This window comes from Medicago truncatula, chromosome 1, assembly GCF_003473485.1.
Source record: "Medicago truncatula cultivar Jemalong A17 chromosome 1, MtrunA17r5.0-ANR, whole genome shotgun sequence".
Lineage (NCBI taxonomy): Eukaryota > Viridiplantae > Streptophyta > Magnoliopsida > Fabales > Fabaceae > Medicago > Medicago truncatula.
The window spans coordinates 26,540,687-26,560,993 of NC_053042.1; the positions used below are offsets into that span (position 1 = coordinate 26,540,687).

The 20,307-nt window shown below is 32.1% G+C and overlaps 1 protein-coding gene across 1 annotated transcript; it reads right to left on the reverse strand.

Annotated features, from left to right (window-relative positions):
• Positions 1-18,760: 18,760 nt before the first annotated feature.
• On the reverse strand, positions 18,761-19,744 carry LOC25483509 (uncharacterized). The gene has a single exon (XM_024777772.2). It carries the CDS (start codon positions 19,712-19,714, stop codon positions 19,073-19,075), a length of 642 nt encoding a protein of 213 aa, XP_024633540.1. The 5' UTR covers positions 19,715-19,744; the 3' UTR covers positions 18,761-19,072.
• Between the last annotated feature and the right edge of the window lie 563 nt (positions 19,745-20,307).

The window sequence follows — 20,307 nt, forward strand, 5'->3', positions numbered from 1 at the left end:
TGCAATGTAGGCCTTTCTTCCTCTAGAGTTTCGATTGAATCCGGATCTTCCTCTTTCTTTAGCAAATTCCGGGCATTCGTTCTTGTAGTGTCCTACTTTGCCGCAACCATAGCAACTCACCACTTTCTCATCACTATCCGATTCTTTTCCTTTTCGTGAGGCCTTTCTAAAGTTCACTAGATTCTTGTCATTTTGCTTTAACCCATTCCTTTTAATGTTACGGTTGTACCGCCTAACAAACAAGCTAATTTCCTCTTCATTTATAGCATCGTCATCGGATTCATCATCATTTTGAACCGAAGAGGTAGAGACGGACGAAGTGGTGTTTAAAGCAATGGACTTCCTTTCCTTATTCTTAGAGTTATCTTCACTTGACTTGAATCGGTTAATCTCATGCTCATGTTCCTTTAATTTTCCAAAGAGTGTGATCATACTAAGAGCATTGAGATTTTGTGATTCCTTGATAGCGGTAACTTTGGGTTGCCATTCCTTTGTCATACATCTCAAAATTTTATTAGTGCAATCTTGGTTTGAAATTGTTTTACCAAGGTTTTGCAACTTGTTTACAATATGAGTAAATCTCATTTGCATGGAGGAGATGGTTTCACCATCTTTCATGCAAAAAAGCTCATATTGTTGCACAAGGGTATTAATTTTTTATTGTTTAACTTCATCGATTCCTTCGTGAAGGGTTTCCAATGCATCCCACATATCTTTGGAGGTCTTACAATGAGATACGGAATGATACTCATTAACCCCAAGAGAGGAGATGAGAATATTTTGTGCCTTCAAATCGTATTGGACCTTCCTTTTGTCATCATCGCTCCAATCAGCATTTGGCTCGTCTTGTGCTACACCGTCGACAACAACTTGCGGTTGAAACCGCCCGTTGGCCGCGGCGTCCCACACATCCATATCCACCGATTGATTGTGAACGCTCATGCATTCTTTCCAATAGTCATAATATACTCCGTCAAAAATAGGTGATCTATTGTTCGCCCCCTTGGGCTCCTTACTAGACATATGGATCAACTCTTCCAGTAGTTAGCCATAAGAAGAGACCAAGATCTATGATACCACTTGTTGGTATATATGGCTAGTTAGTTACCAAGCTAGAGGGGGGTGAATAGCTTTTTAAAAGATTTTCCAGAGTTTTAATAAAAACCAATTTTAACGAAATTGACTATTGGAATCGTGCTCGAACAATCACAAACAATGAATCAAATACACACAAAAATGTGCAATAAGATTTAATCTTTGAATTGATAGATTCACAATACAAATCTTATTATACAATCAAACTTAAATAATCCTTGAACAAATACAAAACTTATAGACAATTTCAAATCAAACCTATATGAACAAAATTACTAAGCTATCAATTGAAGAATTAAACCTATACATGTGTAATTGAAGAATTAAATAGAGTTTGCAATCAATTGATCTAAGCAAATTATATGAAACCTAATTCAATGAATTAGATTAATTTTCAATAAAAAACAACTTAGATCAACACTAGCAATTATCCTAACATTTATTCAATTAATCACATGCAATAGTCAAAAGTAAAGAGGATAGGGAAAGAGAGATAACACCGATATTTTTATAGTAGTTCGCTCTTTCTCGTCCTCGCTAAAGTACACCTTTACCAAGGTCGCCCACTTTGTAACAAATGTTGAATGCAATGTGTTTACAAGAGTTCCTTGAAATTAAAACCTAATTCTTCAACTCCTATGTAGAACACTCCCCCAAACTTCAAGTACCCCTTGAATTTGGTGCTCATTGAATCTTCGGATCCTTGAATACTCGTGCACCCCTTAGAACTCTTCACTCAAGCCTTCGATGCTACGTCTGGTAAACGAACCCCTTCGACTTTAAGAACGGTTAGAAAGATCCCCAGGTCCTTTGGAGGTGGAATGAGATTATTCACTTCACTCTGAAGCCTTGATTAAACCCAGTCAATCTTCTTGAGAGAACCAACTTACAATCCCTACTAGCACCCTAGAGAATCTATAGACTCAAAGAACAAAGTGATTCTAAGAAAAAAGTGTCTAATCTTGAAGAATGTATGAACAATGATTTTTTGAGACCTAGAGAGAATAGTTTCAAATGATTCAATAATTTTGGAGTTACGAGGAGAAGACTATTTATAGAGAAGGGTGGTAAGACTAAATTTTCGCACAAAAACAATTGAGTGAATCGATTCATTAAACAACTGAATCGATTCAGACACCAAGAAAGACAAGTCCAGACACAAGGAGATTGATGCAAGTCATATGATATGTGAAACGATTCAAGCTGCCCAGATGAAGGTCTGAATCGATTTAGGATTGATTTGAATCGATTCAGAGAGAGTCAGAAAATTTAATGATACGACTCAAGGATGCGATTCAAACATGAATCGATTCATAAACATCATGAATCGATTCATATCAAGTCAGAGACTAAAATGAGACAATTCAGACAAGGATGAATCTATTCATGCAGAGAAAATACACAAAATGAAAATATACCAATTGTTTCACTAGGGTGCTTTAACAAAATCTAAAATGAAAAGCTAGACTAACAACATCTAATCTAAACAACACATATAGAGAAACAAAAAGGCTAACAACATCAAAACTCTAGCTATAGGCTTCAAGTGCAATCTTGGTTTGAAATTGTTTTACCAAGGTTTTGCAACTTATTTACAATATGAGTAAATCTCATTTGCATGGAGTTTCTCCATAGAGTTTAGAAATATATATAGTACAAAATTCTTAGCTATGCAATTTTTTGTTTTGTTAAGTAGTATAGCGTCTAGAGAAATTCATCTTAAAAGAGAATAAGTGAAGTGTTTGAGGTTCGAACCTCAGCCCCTACATATTCTATGTATTATCCCTTATCAAATGAGTTAAGCTCATGGATACAAAATGATGATAAAAGTGAAGTTCACGTCAATTCAGTGAAACAAAAAAACCCTATGATACTGAGCTAGGCATTTTGTTAACATTGTACTAGCCGAGAACGATCCTATATTACATATCATGTTCAATCAAGGTTGTAATGTGATTTTTATAAAGCATTTTTTAATCAGTTTTCGCCGGTTGTATAAATATATGGCTTGAAACATATAAATTTTCAGTTTAACTTCCAAAATTTCACCCTGTATGTGTTTTAAGCACAATAAAATGCTACTATAATGGTTAATGTTTTTCATTCTCTTCCTACTCATAATTTGATAATATTGCTTTCATCATTTCTATCACAATCAAAACTATAAATTTCAAAATTGGGTTGAAATTTGTCCAAGTTGACAAGTACTTTACACGAGTACTATAATTGTTTCCGGTCCCCTCTCTTTGGTTAAGTAAAGCCATTGTCAAAGAGAGTTTTATTCGCATCTCATTCTTCAAGTCGCTAACTTCTTATCTATAGTGAAATATGTCCACGCTTCGAGGAAGAACCAATTAATTTGAGAGGTAACCCTTTTAGCACTCTTTGTTTATCTTCTGAACACATATAACATGGAATCCAACCATTTCCCAATCATCTAAAAAAGAACAATGAAGAATAGTTTACCAAAAAATAACATTTGTAGAACAAATACAAAGACAACGTGTTTGAATGTCGAAAGTTGAAAGTCAAGTTGTAGGAATGTCACTCCGTGGAACAAATAGATGAAAAGATGCATTTGTTTTACAAAAACTGGAAAGGTACATATTCATTTAATTTGGAGAAATTATAGTTCTACAACTATTTTGGGATATCCACTTTAATTTGATTTTTTTTTAAATGAATAGAGACAGAAAAAAAAAATTGAGAGAAAGTTCTCCCAAAAGTTTTATTAAATTTGTTATACAAATATCACTTCTCTTTTAACTCTTATATCCCACCAATTGGTCGGTTTTGGTTATCATATAATATATATTTCCCTAATTAAATACATTTTAGAGGTAGTAAAACAACTAAATTATCAAATCAGATATTAAAAATTATATAAAATTTGGTATGTCTACTATTGTTTTACTTATACCCAATAACATAAAAACGTTTTATCATTTGTCATAGAATATGATATGTTACTTTTCAAAAATCATACAAAACCAAATTTGACGTGTCAAACATGAAATATTCACGACGAAAGTCATATTATATTTAGAAATCTAAATACAAATTCTGGTTAGCTTCAATCTGAAACACCAAAAAGTATCCTCAAAATAAAATAAAAAAATTGGTATATAGGAAAGAGTATATATTTTGTCTTTTACGTGTTGCTTCTGCAATCTACATTTTACTTTTTGCGTTTTGGCTAATTAAATGTTCGGGGCTGAAAATGAAAGCGATGGGTTGGGGGTGTGAAAATGAAATGCTGCTTGGTTATAACAAAACGAGTGAAACGGTTGATGGGCTGAACTCTAGTAAATGTTTGGGCTCTCTTTGCGCTTATTGCTATATATATACCCACTTTAAACCAAGTATTACTATATACACCCCCATTTAAACAGAAATGATACATGAACACACATTTTTTGACACAAAAATGACACCAATGGTATTTTCTGTAATTTTCTTTAAAGTGCAAGGACAATATTGTCAGATCATTCCTCCCTCTTGTGTCTGTTCCCTCTTCTCTCCCCTCACCCACTTCATCGTCCTTCTTCTTCTCTCTCTCTGTCACCTACACTGATGTTAAAGACCCAATATCGCCGGAAAAGAAGGAGGCATGGTGGTTGAGATCCGAGTTAAGGAAGCGTGGTGGTGGTTGTGTGTGAGTTGGTCGGAGGAGAAGGATGAGGTGGTAGTGGTGAGGACAACACGATGGCTGAGGGCGACGAGTGGTATCGAGTCGGAGATAGAAACAGTGGAACGACGGCGGCCATCGGACGACGAGTGGGGCGTCAGTGGTCGGTGAACTCGGGATGACAGAGATTTGCAGAGGAGGGAGAGATTTTTTTTTGGTAGTGAGAGGAGGGAGAGATAGAGAGAGGAGAAATAGTTGCAGGGAAGAGAGAAAAGAAAAAAAGAAGGTATTTTTGAACAGTGTTCTACGATGGTGTCTGTATTGTGTCCCTATTTTTGTGTCTAGTTATCAAATCTCCCTTTATAGAAAGTTTTTTTTGGCCCCCTATGGACATGGGCCATAGGCCTCCGCATCCCCGACCTATGCCTATGGTCGGCCCTGACGCTATGACACTCAAGTCAGACGAGGTGCTAGCAGGCAACAAACGAACTTGGTTATATGCGTACGTTTTTTTAAATATTACTTCCTTCGTCTCTTAAAATAATAGTCGTTTAATGTTTGTGTACATTTTTTAAGGAAATGATTAATTTTTCAATCATAAAATTAATACCATTTACTAAAATACCCTAATTAATTGTAGTTAGTGGAGTAGTTAAGCTGGATGAAATTCAATAAATAAAAGTATAATAGTGCAAAAAAATAATAAATGTTGAATTGATATTTTAAAGTTGCAATTATTTAAGACAGAGAAAAAAATATTATAAAAAGACAATTATTTTAAGACGGGGAAAGTATAAGGGAAATGTTAACGACTAGCACTAGGACACTCTTTAACAATCTTAAATGAAAATTCTTACGAAAAAAATCTATATCTAATGTTTTAGAAATTGAAATATTTTATTTCTTTTAATTAATAATTTCTTAATTTAAAATCCTTAAATAGTTACATTATTAGAACACTCGTTATTAAGACTCATATAATAAATAATAAATAATTATTGAGCAAATGGTCACTTTAGTCACTGACTCTGCACCACGTTGTTACAAAGATTCTTGACTCAGGATTAAATACAAAGAAGTCTCTAACTCTGCACTTCCGTTATCACTTTAGTCTCCGACGTTAAATAATTATGTTAAGTGATTATGTGACACAAATTTTACGATGACATGGCATATGAGGTGTCACAGACTAAAGTGAAAGTAGAAAATGATCACTTTAGTTCCTGAACCAAAATTCAATATCCTCAAATTGAATCTCAAATCCTTGAATCCCTGAATGTCATCTAATTCTCTCTTTTGTTAAAAATCAATCTTTCATTAAACATCAACTTATTTATTATTCGCAAATTGCTCTCATTTTGTTCCTCTCTAATGGGATTTTGAAGTTTATTGCTTATGTGGTTTTGTTCCGATAAAAATTACATCATTTAAAATTTCTTGATTGATTTTTCTCTAATTCTCCAAAGAGTAAAACTATTAGTTTATTTATGTTACCTTTGTTTGAATCCGAGGTCATTTGGTGGGTAAAATGTTCAACTGGTTTTTATGTAAAAAGCTCTAAAAAGCAATTCTATTTAATTGATTCTACACTTTTCTATAATAATTTTTGTGGAGCTAAAAATATGTATGTGTTCATATTATGTTAGGATTCTTGATATTAAATGGTGCATAACTTTGGTTGAATGTAAAGAATAGAAGATTGATTTTGAACAAAAAGGAAAATTAGATGATATTTAGGGATTTGAGATTTTAGGGATTTAAGGATTTGAGATTCAATTTGGGTATATTGATTTTTGGTTCAGTTTTCAAAGTGACTAGTTTCTACTTTCACTTTAGTCCATGTGACACCTCATATGTCATGTCATTATAAAACTTGTGTCACATCATCACTTAACATAATTATTTAACGTCATGGACTAAAGTGATAACGGAAGTGCAAAGTCATAGATTTTTTTATATATAATTCTAAATGAGAGACTTTGGTAACAGCAAGGTGCAAGTCAAAAATTAAAGTAACCATTTACTCAATAATTATTCAATCATTTTAAACGACGTGTTTGAAAGAAGACTTTTTTCTATACTGAACTTTTTTATATGGGAGAGATGTGTTGGCTTGCTTGTCACTCTTCGTCATTATCCTTATCAGTGATTAGTGATAGGTTATTGTTGGATTAGAAAGGACAGATGAGAGAGACTGCTCGCCAATGGTGATGTTTTGTAGTTTGCTCCGAAATTTACCTCAAGTGGAGTCATTTTTAGTGATTCAATAAAGATAAAATAAACAATTCAAACATGTGGTGTGAAGTGTGAACCGAAGACCTTTATATTTTAATGTCTTCAAGACATAATAATCTCATAAGAAATAAAATAGGAGACAACAAATTACACATATTAGACAATTAGATATATAGTATTACAACTTTTTATCAAACAAGCATCTTACGAGACTCACCATTGATTTAAAAATTTATAACATATAGATCATATCAGTCAATTTTATAATAACAAAAAATAAGTTATTGAGAAAAGAAACTGCTATGGCTGGCAAAATTGATTACTCAATTCAGTCAAAATAAGAAAGAAAAAAAAAAATGAATTTCCATAGAGAGGCCTCTTAAGTAGAAAGATAAGAAAAAAATCAAAATGGTTAATTTCTCAATTCATAATCATTTCCATAGTAAATGTAGTACAAGATTATACAGTCATATACAATGAATGAATTTAGTAACAAATTAGTAAGAGAATGTTAACAACCCTAACAAACTTATATTAAAATTTGACTATTACTTTTCTCATCTTGCTGCCTCCTCGCGCACCCTACAAAATTTACTAAAATACCTCTGGTCCGGATTACATAATCTGGAACAGATTGTTAGTGACTTTCAGAAACATAAATCCGAACCAGATGTTATGTAATTTTCTGTGTCTTTCTTTGATGTCAAGGGTCTTTGTTGACCGTTATATGAACCCCACACAAGCTGCAATGCATTGCAATTACAGGGTTCCTATGAACGGTCAACAATGACCATGACACCATCGACACCCCTAAAAAACTAAAAACATTTGAAGAAAATGTAAGAAAAGAGGTGATGTGAAGAATGAAGGTATTTGTTGAAGATGGAAGTGGTTGTAACCGTCAAAACCCACATTAATGGCTCTGAATCTTTCCGGATTTTATATTCCAGAATGTCCTTAGCCCTACAGGAAGTACAACTTTTCCCTCGTTCACCACCATTATTGCATTAATCCGGAAAACAGATGTGCATTCCGGATTGTATATTCCGGAATGCACTAGTCATGGCCGGTGGTCTGCACCACACATTTTCGTCGGTGGTCAAGTAAAAAAAACGTGGTAAAACGCATTTTTTTACTGCATTTATGGCCTCCCAACCATTTTTGACCCACCCCCTTCCAAATCCCACCATTTCTCACACCATCCTCTCCCACTCTCTCCTCCTCTTCTTCCTTCTACAATCATGGTTTTTCATCGTTGGCGTTTCATAGATAAGGGTCTCGTTGAAAACTTTCAGGGTTTGTATGAACGGTCAATGAGGATGGAACCGCGTTACAACGAAGTGCGGTTCATCTGAGGGTCATGTGGGTCAGTGTGGTTCTTAGCTTGGCCTGTCTGGTCGTAAGCTTGAGCACCCCCCATCTCCCTCAGGGGCATTGTTTTCTTCTTCCCGCCCTCTTCTTCCCTCCTCCTCCGGTTTTCCTCCAATAGGCAAACTACTGGTATGTCCCATCCCATACCAGTGGTTAGGCTCTTAGGAGATTAGAATTAGGCTCATAGGAGATTAGAAATAGATTTAGGATCTTATGTAATAAGCTTAAAAAGCTTGAAAATTATTGTAATGTATTGTTCATATATTAATAAAATGAATTGTTTTTATGTTTGTGTCTTTTATTTCTGTTTTTTATTTTATTCGCATTTTATTTTACGAATTGTAAAGGTTAAAATTGCAAAACTTCTGGTAAAACAGTATTCCGGATTTTCAAATCCGAAAACATCTGCAAAATTCGAACAATGCTTTGCGGAATACAAAATCCGAACGAGGGGTAAAATTGGAACAAAAAAATAGAGCGCGTGAGGAAAGGCATAGGGTGGAAAAAGTAATAGTCTTAAAATTTAGGTGAGTACGGCATCGGTCCATCTTTTGCTTAAACGTTGTTTTTGGCCTCCTGAAACATAACAGAAGCATAAATAATTTTTGAAAATTTAGTATCCAACGAAATGATCAACTAATCTGAGGGTTTTAATCTCACTGTCAACTTGCCTAAAACTTCAAGTGTAGCATACTCTAAAGTTCAAATCAACACCATTAAACTAACCTAAATGGTTTGAGAAACATCAATATTAAAGTTGTTTTCAAGGGTCACTTAAAAACCAGTGCACCACTTAGTTGTAAAAAATTAGTTTGAAAGTATCATATATCAAACCGAAAGGATTAAATTTTAAAACAATATGTACTAGGTTAATGAGTTCCTATGTTATATAGACTATCAAAGATATTATTTAATTATTTCTAAAATTGAAAAAAAAAATGAAAAAAGCATACAACACTTAAATTGAGATTCAATTATGAATATGACTAGATGTCAAAAAAAAAAAAAAAAAAACTTATGTCGGTTACCAATATATATCTTCAATAAGAGCATCTTCAATAGTGCTCTTATCAATAGGTAGCTTAAATAGTCACACATGTGCATACCATTTATTCACTTCATTTTTTATATTAATGTGTAATAAGTTTTCATCCACTCTAACCCACAACTCTTAAGAAATCACTTTATTTTTAACATTAAATTCATACATTGAATTTTTATTCGACATATGACGAAAAAAGTTGAATAAAATGTATAATGAGACTGCATTTTTCCAAGAGAGAGAGAGGTTGTGCTTTTAGATGCAGGAATTGCTTGTAGAAGCCCTGCATCTCAATAGCATTTCCTTTTTTTTTCTTTCAGTCCAACAAATTCATGACTCCACTGGATATCAACTCCTGTGAATTACCGCCCACAAAGCTTTTCGTGCACCGCACAATGCTTCTTAAGAGAAATCTGGGCCTTGGCTTTATTTGGCCGCTTTGTTAGACTTATTTGCATTCTTTCTCTCATTTTTTTGGGTGTTTTTTCAAAATTTCTTCAGAGGTTTCACGGATTCATTTATGTATCCCTTATTAGGCATCAATGACTTCAAACTTTTGAATTTTCCAGAGAAGCTAAAGGTATTTCCTTTCCCCTTTCTTTTAACCTTAGAAAACCCATAAAGTTTAAGCGAATGTTGTTCTAGTTCCTTATCTATGAAGAAGGGTGAGAGGGTGAGGGAATTCGTATCAGAAAGGGATGTAAGTTTTAGCTTTATCGATCCTAACTCGATCTATTTCATGGAGTTTGGGAATCTTTGCTCTCTCCATGTTCGTTATGAGAAATGGCACATAGGTTTTGTGCGCACCTTTGGTGAGGTTGGGATGAGCAATCCCTTAGATGCCCCTGATGGTTTTCGGGCTTTGCTTCAAAGTTAGGAATTATAGTTGGGTAAACCCAGGCGTTCTGAGTACACGTTCTTCCCTTAATGACGTGGAGAGCTTGAGTGGAGTTGGTGCTGCTGATAAGTCTTTGGAAGGCAAGTGGCGAATAAAACACCCTGGGGATGGTAAAGGGATGTGTAGCTCTTACAATGGTTGTTTCCTTCTTATGTACGAGGTCGTGTTTCAGAAGAAACACATCAAAGCTTCCTTTCATTAGTTTTGAGGTGAGGCTCATGTGTCGTCTGCAGATTGCTCCTTCTTACACGTTAAAACTTGGTTTGAGATGAACGTTTTGTCCTCCCTAAGAGGTGGACGTTCACGACTCCTACCCTTTGCCGCCTGGCGATTGCCTTTGTTTTTCAAATGGTTGATTCAACTTAGGGATTTTCGAGTGAATTCGAATGAATTTGAGGCTTTGCTTTGTTTGACGATCACCCTTGTTTCAATAGCTATATTTTTCCTTTTTTATTGTTAGGGTTTTTAATTTTTGCATTGGATTATGAACTTTAACATGTCGTACACAAATAATGATGGAAATTCTTTGGAGAAAAGTGTCTCATTTTATTAATATCAAGCAAATGGATATTACAAGTGGTCCTATAAGTAAAATTTAAAGACAAGATGTAATATAGAATTTGTCTAAAAACTAAAGTACTTAACTAACTGATGGCATTTAGGGTGGGTGAGGGAAAGAATTCCCCATCATAGGAAAGTATTTTTTTGACCATTGGATCAAAATAAGAGCACCCTATTGTCATATACTCTCAACACTAAATTACACTTCCACCTCCCTTTCTCTCTCCTCCATCATCCTCCCACACTCACCCACCACCACTAGCAACAACAACTTAGGTTTCTCATTTTTCTGTGTATGCTTTGGTGACTTCTTTCTCCCTTCCAATAGTTCGTTTCCTTACTGTTACAATAAAATCACCATTGAATTTGAAGAAAAGAAAATGAAGAAAAAAAAACCCGAAAACTGTCCATTGATTTGTTCGATTCAATGGTTTCATTTTGTGAATTTCTTGATCACTGCAAAATTTATTTTTGTAAATATGTTTGAAGTTTTGATTTTGTTCATCTTGATCTTCGAAATTATCTAAATCTAAAAAGTATTAGAAAAAAAAAAATCAGATATTTTCATGTTTTTGTTTGGTTGTGATTTTTTATCTTGGACATGAGAACAAATTTTTCTTATGATTTCATACCCAAAGTTCAAATATTTGTAAAAGGGTTGCAAGAATATGTAACGAAGGTTTTACAGATTGGTGGTGGTGGGTCTCATGGATTGATATGATAATCCTAAGGTTGAAGATAAAGTGACAAAAAGATATAGTGTGGATGGACCATAATAAAATATATGTTACTCTTTAATCTAATGGCCATAATATACTTTCCTATGGTGGGAAATTCTTTCCCTCACCCATCCTAAATGCCACCTAACTATATTAGTGTCTAGCGTTTCCAATGTGTACGCTCCTTTTCCTATACTAGCCGTGATATTGTACGGCCTCTTCCAGTTTGGGGCTAACTTGCCTTCTCTAGCGTTCCTTCCCCTAACGACAACTATAATACATAATTTTACCACATCAATTTTCTCATATAAGTACATGCTTTTTTGACGCATCTCATATCAATAAATGAAAATTTGGTTTTACTGATAAAGACAAATAAAATCTGCAATAGATACGGTGTAAATATTTAACGATTTTTCCATATAATATTTTTAATAAAACATTACATTAATGCTGATAGTTTTCATTTATCATTATCTTTATACATTTCACATTATTACAAATGTAATTATTTTTAATATAATTACCACAATGTTACAATAAATGCACAATCTTTTACTTGTAACTGTGGGAATGGGAATAGGCTAGGTCGAGTTAGGCTTTGCAAGGCCTAAGTCTGACCTGTCAAATTTTTGTATAGTCTAAGCCTATCATGTGGTCTGTCATAAGCTTACTTTTTAGACCTGAGTCTGGCCTTATGAAAGTCTGATTAGGCCTGCTAGCTTGTTTAAAAGTTTATTTTATATGAACATCTTTAAATAAGTAATGATACAAGGTTAAATAGATCAGCGAACTAATAGATCAATGATATTAAACTCTCTTTCGATATTTAACCTGAAGTTTTAGAGAACTTTGCTATATATTATATCATATTTCAATTCTAATTTATAATAATACATTTAAATATGCGAAAAAATAATGTAAACTAATAAGCTTAAATTACTTTAAAGGTTGACAAATTTATAATTTAATTAACAGTAGAGTATGTAATATAATAATCAATAATATTATTCATATTTACATAAGTAGGCCTGCTTAATAAGTCTAAAAGGCTTTTCTAATAGAATGTGGTCTGACCTTTTAAGTTAAATAGACATCTAAAAAAGTCTAAGCCTTCCTTATTTAAGAAAAAAATCTGACCTGACCTGATCTATTTCCACCTCTGCTTATAATCCTCTAAAATTTAGTAGTGACTAATCTTAAAAGCTCAGAACTTTCTAAATACTAATTAAAAACTTACTTAACCCTTTTTATATTTATATAACTATTATTATGCTGAGGGTAACTATTTTTTCTTTTACAAGCAAAAATTTATTTGAGCAACTAGAACAAAACATACAAAGCCACTACAAAATAGAGTATGCGACAATAGCTACACACCAAATAATGAAGGTTGTATTTTCAAAAGCAGCAGCGAATTTCAAACAATACTTCCTGTGAGCTGGGAGTTTCAAACATTGCAACTAAGTCAACTTCCTTTTGATTGAATAAAGTCGGTTTATGTCCAATATTAAGTTATTAACTTCCTCGTCAACTTTTTGTTGAATAGAGCATTCTAAGTTCTTTTTGATTATTTCCGTGAGCGTAGTTCAGTTGGTAGAGATATTACATGTAATATGGAGGGGTTGGAATTCGAACCTCAGACACCTCACTGATAGAGATATTGCATGTAATATGCAGGGGCTGGAGTTTGAACCCCAAACACCTCACTTCTCCATATTTAATTGTGTGAGCTCTTGCTACTAAACTACTTGATAAAAAAAAAAAAATTAATTAGAAACGCAATCATTTTCATTGTAGTATACTTGTAATTTAATTTTAAAAAATAGAATATAAATATCATTACAACACTGACTTAAATAATATTCAACATGTCAACAAGGCAATAAACACCCTAATTGATCAATGATAATTAATGTTTGTTTGAAGAAATCAATGATAAAATATATTAATAAGTAAACATATTTTCACACATTAAACAAATTGGAACCACAAAAATATTTCAAGCTATGTTGTTGATTAAAATGTTATATTATTATCTATTATATTACTTTTTGAATATAGGTTTATTTCTCCAAAGTCCTCCATTTCAGTATCCTCCAAAAAATTCCCTTCTATGCAAACCCTTGTGATGGAAGCGGTTAAGATTGTAGGAATATACTCTACACCTAGAGCCAAATTCTACAGTACACTAAAAAGTTTGAGTTACATTAAATCATTAAATTAATAATTAAATAGATTATTTTTTAAAGAAAAATAATTATTTTCTATCATTGACAATTATAATAATTTATAAATTTTTAAGTAAAAGTATCAATACATGTACACCTCAATTTGTGAGATGTACCCTAAAAGTTACCTTCCTTAGAATATGCTCGGATTGCCCATATAAGATAAAACAGAAAAAAGGAAATAAAATAATATAACATCCATTTTAAGAAAAAACTTAATTGACTCCTTCCATTTAATTTAACTTCATTTTACCATAATACCACAATTCCAAACATACCGTAGGATCTAAATCTATCTATGTAATCATAAATCCTCTCTGCAATCAAGGTATATTTTTAGAAAAATTATTTTTGTACACTTAAATTCGTTAACACCTTGAGAGAGATAGAAATAGAGAGAGTAGTGTGATTGAAGTGATAGTTAGGGGATTTGACATGAAGAGAGGGATTGAGAGTAAATGATGTGTTAAATGAGTTTATGAGAATAAAGAGAGTTCTAATATAAGGGTCGATGGTCAATCGCATGGTTTTCAGAAGATTGAGGTTCATGTTGATTCGCAAGTAATGATGATAATTACTACGCTTTCAAATACTAAAGGAGTGGCAGTTGGGAGTTTAATTCAAAACATCAAGCAATAATTGGCAGGGCCGTCCCTGAGAATTCGGAGGCACGGCTCTGGGAATGAAAAGAGGTCAATGATAAAATCAAAACGTATTTTTTTTCAAAAGAGCAATGTTCTATTTATATTTTTTAAAAGATAAATACAAGATGCTCTATATATCGGTACACCCAAAGGTGAAAATAAGTCTCAAATGCATAATATTTATGTGCAAATCAAAAAGGCCTCCCATACTAAAAAATATAATGAAAGAAGAAAAAAGGAAAAGAAAAATTGATTAAAAAAACATGAGTCCTAGGTTAATTAAAGAAGAAAAAAGGAAAAGGAAAAAAAATTAATTAAAGAAGAACATGAGTCAAAAAAAGGAAAAGAAAAATTAATTAAAGAAAGAAGAAAAAAGAACAGAAAAATTAAGTTTTGGGTGTTGAATCCATGACCTAGATAATGCTAATTTCCATTCATGCCCCTGGGCTATGTCAACTTATCTAATATTTTAATCACGCCGCTTCTATATATTATTTATTTACATGCAATATATATAAAATAAAATAAAAAATATTTAGGTCTTCAAAATTTAAAGACCCAGCTCTTGTTTGCACCCCTCAAGGCCGGCTCTGATAATTGACGTAAGGTTGGGAAGTTCGAATTTGTCATTCATATAGATAAGTAAATTATTGTGGAGAGTGCATATACATTTGCAAATTTGGGTTATGATGAAATATCCAATTTACATGTATAATTGTTGATTAATATATTACAATCATAGTCCCCGGAAGACGGTAAGAAATTAAATAGGTAGTTGCATAGTATGACCCACCTCCAGACAAGCAGACACAAATCAGATACTGGCAATACTCACTTATAGCGATTGATCTAACATTTGTTCTTTTTAATCCAAAAGTCATGTGCACACTGATACTAGGTCAATGATTTTTTATTTTTTTTGAGGAACTAGGTCAATGATCTTATCAGTTGTGAAATATAACACGTAAAAAAGAGGAAAAGGGGACGTAAAAAGAGGAAAAAGGCCATTGATGACTTTTGCTAATTTAATTAATAATAAACAAATCAAAATTGTACCCACTAGTCTCAAATTGGAGACTAAACAACCTTTTTTTTTTTTAATTAGGGTTAAATATGTCAATTTCTTTCTTTTTTTTTTTTTTTTTTATCTTTTAGTCTCTCAAAAGTTTTTCATCTTCACTTTTGTTTTTTCCTTGAAAGTAAACACATATGTAAAGTTCAAATTGTTTAATAAAATTTTGCAGAAAAATTTATAATATTATAAGAATCTCTCCAAAAAAATTAGAATTGTTTAACAAAACATAAATTAAATATGATTTTTTTTTATATTTTCAGCGGTTAAAAATTCAAATTTAATTTATGTTTTATTAAAGAATTATAATTTTTTTTTGGAGATATTTTTACAAATGTTCTTCGTATTTCTACGTAATTTCATTAAAAAAAATACAAAAATTAACTTAAAAATAGTGATTGAAAATTTTATAGAGACTAAAAGTTGAAGGAAAGTTTTATATGTTGGAACTCTAAAGTGAAAAAAAATAAAAAAACAAGGATGAAGTAACTAATACTAATCATCATCAATACACATACACATTTCTTATGATTCTTAAAATTTACTGCGTGAATCACGTTCCTTGGGAAGCTATACTTTTGGAGAAGTGTATGGTTGCATGGTTGAGGTGAACGATTAAGTTTGTTTGAATGAACGATGAGTTTGACAAAATTATAGTGACATTGTAATTTTGTTAAAATCTATATTATAGTTTTATCAAAATCATTATAGTTCGCCGTTATTATTAAAATTTCACCCCACACATGTAGTAGGTTTTCAACTATTTACAAAGAGTCAACATATATACTATAAATAAACTCGCCAACATTTTAGGTAAGATCTTCATATTTTTAACATAATTTACGTGATTTGAATCTTGTTCACATTTATAGAGATCAAAATCATATTTAATCCTTTAAATTATAGTTATAACTGTTGATAAAAAAAAAATAAGCGTTAAATATGTTTTTGATCCCTATAAATATGTCAACTTTTTGTTTTAGTCCCCCTAAAAAAAATTCTTCGACTTTTAGACTTCCAAAAGTTTTCTATCTTCACTTTTGAACATTCCTTTCAAGTAAACTCATATGTAAAATTCATAGTTTTAAATAAAATTTTGCTCAAAAACTTATAATACTAGTGTATTTACTCGGCGTTGCCCGGGTTAGACATATTCAAGAAGATAAAAAAAATTATATGTATGATATCCACAAATAAAATTTATCACGGATTGATATAAGATGAATATCTTAATAAATACACACAAATATAATAAAATATACCATATTATAAATACTCGTAATTTTATAAATGCACATACAGATAAAATTAATTGGATTTAGTAAAAATATTAACACATATAGAATAAAATTAACTTTTAGGAATTTGTGTTATTTCTGTTGAGATATTTATGTTACATAAAATATTAGGAATTCAATAAAAAAGTTAAGTAAAATATTTAATGGATAAGATCAAAAGTTTATTGAGATATTTATGCCAAATTAAATATTGATTTTGAAAAATTAGAAAAATAATAAAAATATTGCTAAATAAACGTGGAAGTGACATAAAAAACCTTACTTTATATATATACTATTGATTATTAGAATCTATTAAAAAAAATATAGAATTTTTTAACAAAACATTACTTAAAGGTGGCGTTTAAGGTTCACAAGTATTAAATTTGTGCACCATACACAAGTTTTTCTTGGCCTTTAGATTAAATGTGAAACACATTTTTATCATGGTCTGTCAGTATCATATCTTTCTCCCTTTCTCTCCTCCAACAACAAACTTCCCTCAACACCATCGGCTTCACCTGCTCCTCCATCACCACCACTTAACCCGCCCATCCACCACCATCACCGCCGCCGCAAAAACTCTATCCCACCACCCATCGCTCAAAAAACCCGATGGAACAATCATTCGCTCCCTTTACTCTCTCCTCCAACGGTTATCTAATTATTTTCTAAATTGAAAGCTTCTTAGATCCTTATGGTTAGCTTCCTCGTCCTTCTTCCGACCATTGTTTTTCAACAAGCAAGATCTTCGGCGCCAGTGTTGGTGGTGATTTGGGATTGAAGTTGTTAATTTTTGATTCGGTCATAAAGTTGTTAATTCTTCTAGATTACTATATTCCACTGTTTTTGTTTCTTGAATAAAAGCTGCTATAACTCAATTTAGAACTCCAATTCATACAAGGTTTCATGTTGTTAAGCATATAATGATGGTGGTGCATGGGTGGATTGGCTGGTGGTGGTGGAGGAGTAGGTGAAACCTATGATGTTGAGGGAAGTTTGCTCTTGCAGGAGAGAGGAGAAGGTAGAGAGAGAAAGTGAGGGGGTTATGATACTGACAGACCATGATGAATATGCGTTCTTCATCTAATCTAATGGTTAAAAAAAAAACTTTTGTATGGTGCACAAATTTGGTATTTGTGCATCCTAAATACCACCTTAATTAAATATAAATTTTTATATTTTTACAGTTAAAAATTCATATTTAATTTATGTTTTGTCAAAAATACTTTTTTTTTGAGATATTTTTATAATATTCTACAAATTTCTGCATAATTTTATTCAAAAAATACTGAATTTTAAAAATAAAGATAAAAAATAGTGATTGAAAATTTTATAGGAACTAAAACTTAAAGAAAAATTTTGGAGAGACTAAAATAAAAAGTTGATATATTTATAAGGAGAAAAACATACTTAACCCAAAATATATATATAGTGATAACATGCTAACCCAAAAGTGTAGGTTCTCATGTACCATTTATATATGAAGAGTACACGTTTCAAAATCATTGCTTGTCATCACAAATAGTTGTTAATCAATACAAATTTGTTTTTATTTGAAAGATGAACCAATTCGACTTGGCAGTCAAGATATGTACATGAACAAGACTGGCCAGTCCAAACAACTAATAGTGAACTTTATATAAATACCAAAGAGAAAGAAAAAAAACCAAATAATGAACAGAGATGAAGATGTGATAGTTATAATTTGAAACAACAATATATTTGATGGACACCTCATTAGATGTATACACTCTCTAAAGAAAATATATAAATAGAGAACAATGTCATGGTGTGTGTTTGGAATAGCTTAATTTTTTCAAAACCACGGTGGGAAATCACGGTGGCACAAAAGCTTCAAAGGCTAGCGTCATAAAATCACGATAGTTTTGCTTTGATAATCACGCCAGCCGTACTTTTGAGGTTGTAAACTCTGTACCAAACACACATAGATATGATAAAAGTAAAAAGGAAAATATGAGAACAATTCTTAGATGGTCATAAACCAAACCTTAATTACATAATATAGATACATCCAAAGGATATTTACAATAACCTATACCCAATGGTAATTAACAAGTGACTTAAATTCTAATTTGTAAAAATAACTAACATTTTCAACATTACTACTAAGAAGTAGAAATAGCTAGAGATCGAGAATTATACATGAAAAAATGTATCCCCTACATATAATAATGCATGTCATTGTTAATTGAGTTATGCTGAGACATGCATCTTTAATTCCATCTCTAAATGTTTTCAATTTTTTTCTTTTTTCTTTTCTAACCGTGTCTTCTTATTACAAACTCCTAACCAACATTTCCTGATACCTTCTATAAGATTCCTCCTTTTCAACCTTAAACTTCTCATGACAATTTGCAATGAACATTTCTGCCAACATATCAACATCCTTAATACTCTCCCCCTCCTTTTCACTCCCTTTATAACCATCACCCTCAATATCATCATTCTCCTCAAGCCACTGAAGATAACTAGCAAGTTCAGAATCATGACAACAATCCTCACCATTGTCATGACTCTTAGCATGTTCACTTAAAGTAACGGCTTTCGGCAACCCTTCGAAAACTCGAGATGGCACCGGCATAACAACATGTGAAGAAGATCTTGAAGAAGCCCAATTATAGTGAAGCCTAAATGATCCCATAATGATCTTTTTTGTCTTGCTAGAATGTTTTTTATGTGAAGAGTAAGGGAGATGAATATTGGGTTTATTGTCCTTAAGAATCTCTACTAAAGATGATTTGACTTTGGATAGTGCACGAATAATACGGCACATGCTAGAAACTATGAGAGTGTGAATTAGGTTTTTGATCTTTGTAGAGGTAAGAGTTGAAGATGAAGAAGTTGATGATGATTTTAGTGAGTAAATTGGAAGAGGGTGTGAAGTGTTGAAATGAGAAGGGCTAAACATTTTTGCCATATATGAGTTATTTGGGTACGTGACTTGTTAGAAGAGACATTGAGGGATATACTAATATATATGATTCTAAACTAAATTTAGTTTACTAGTTCACCCCTTGACTTTTACTTATTTAAAGAATATGCCACTCGGGAACTTTGGTGGAAATTCAAACCATGTGTTCTTTCTTTGTTTGCTTGTGAGTTGTGATTGGTTTAATTAAAAGGAAAATGTTAGCGAGTGTTTTCGGGACACTCTTTAAGACTTTAAAGGGTAATTTCTTTTGAATTTTTTTGTAATTAATGCATTGGAAATTGAAACATTTAATTTTTTTTATGAAATAATTTCGTCTTTTATAATGCTTAAAGAATGTTCCAGCGATACTCGTTAACAAGACGTTTGGTTTGTCTTTTTTGTAACGTCATGTACATTGGAAACTCAAATTATTAGAAGTAGCTTCGTTTTTTTATTATTATTGTTAGTAGACTAAGATATTTTGGTTCCTTTAAAAGCATGTTGTTTCGGATGGAAAATGCTTAGTTGATTATATGTAGGGGTGGACATGATTCGGTTAACCTAAAAATTCGATTCGAATTGAACCGAAATTTTGATAT

Bases quoted from the DNA above. Each gene is read 5' to 3' on its own strand.
- LOC25483509 (XM_024777772.2), bottom strand. From the start codon at position 19,714: ATGGCAAAAATGTTTAGCCCTTCTCATTTCAACACTTCACACCCTCTT.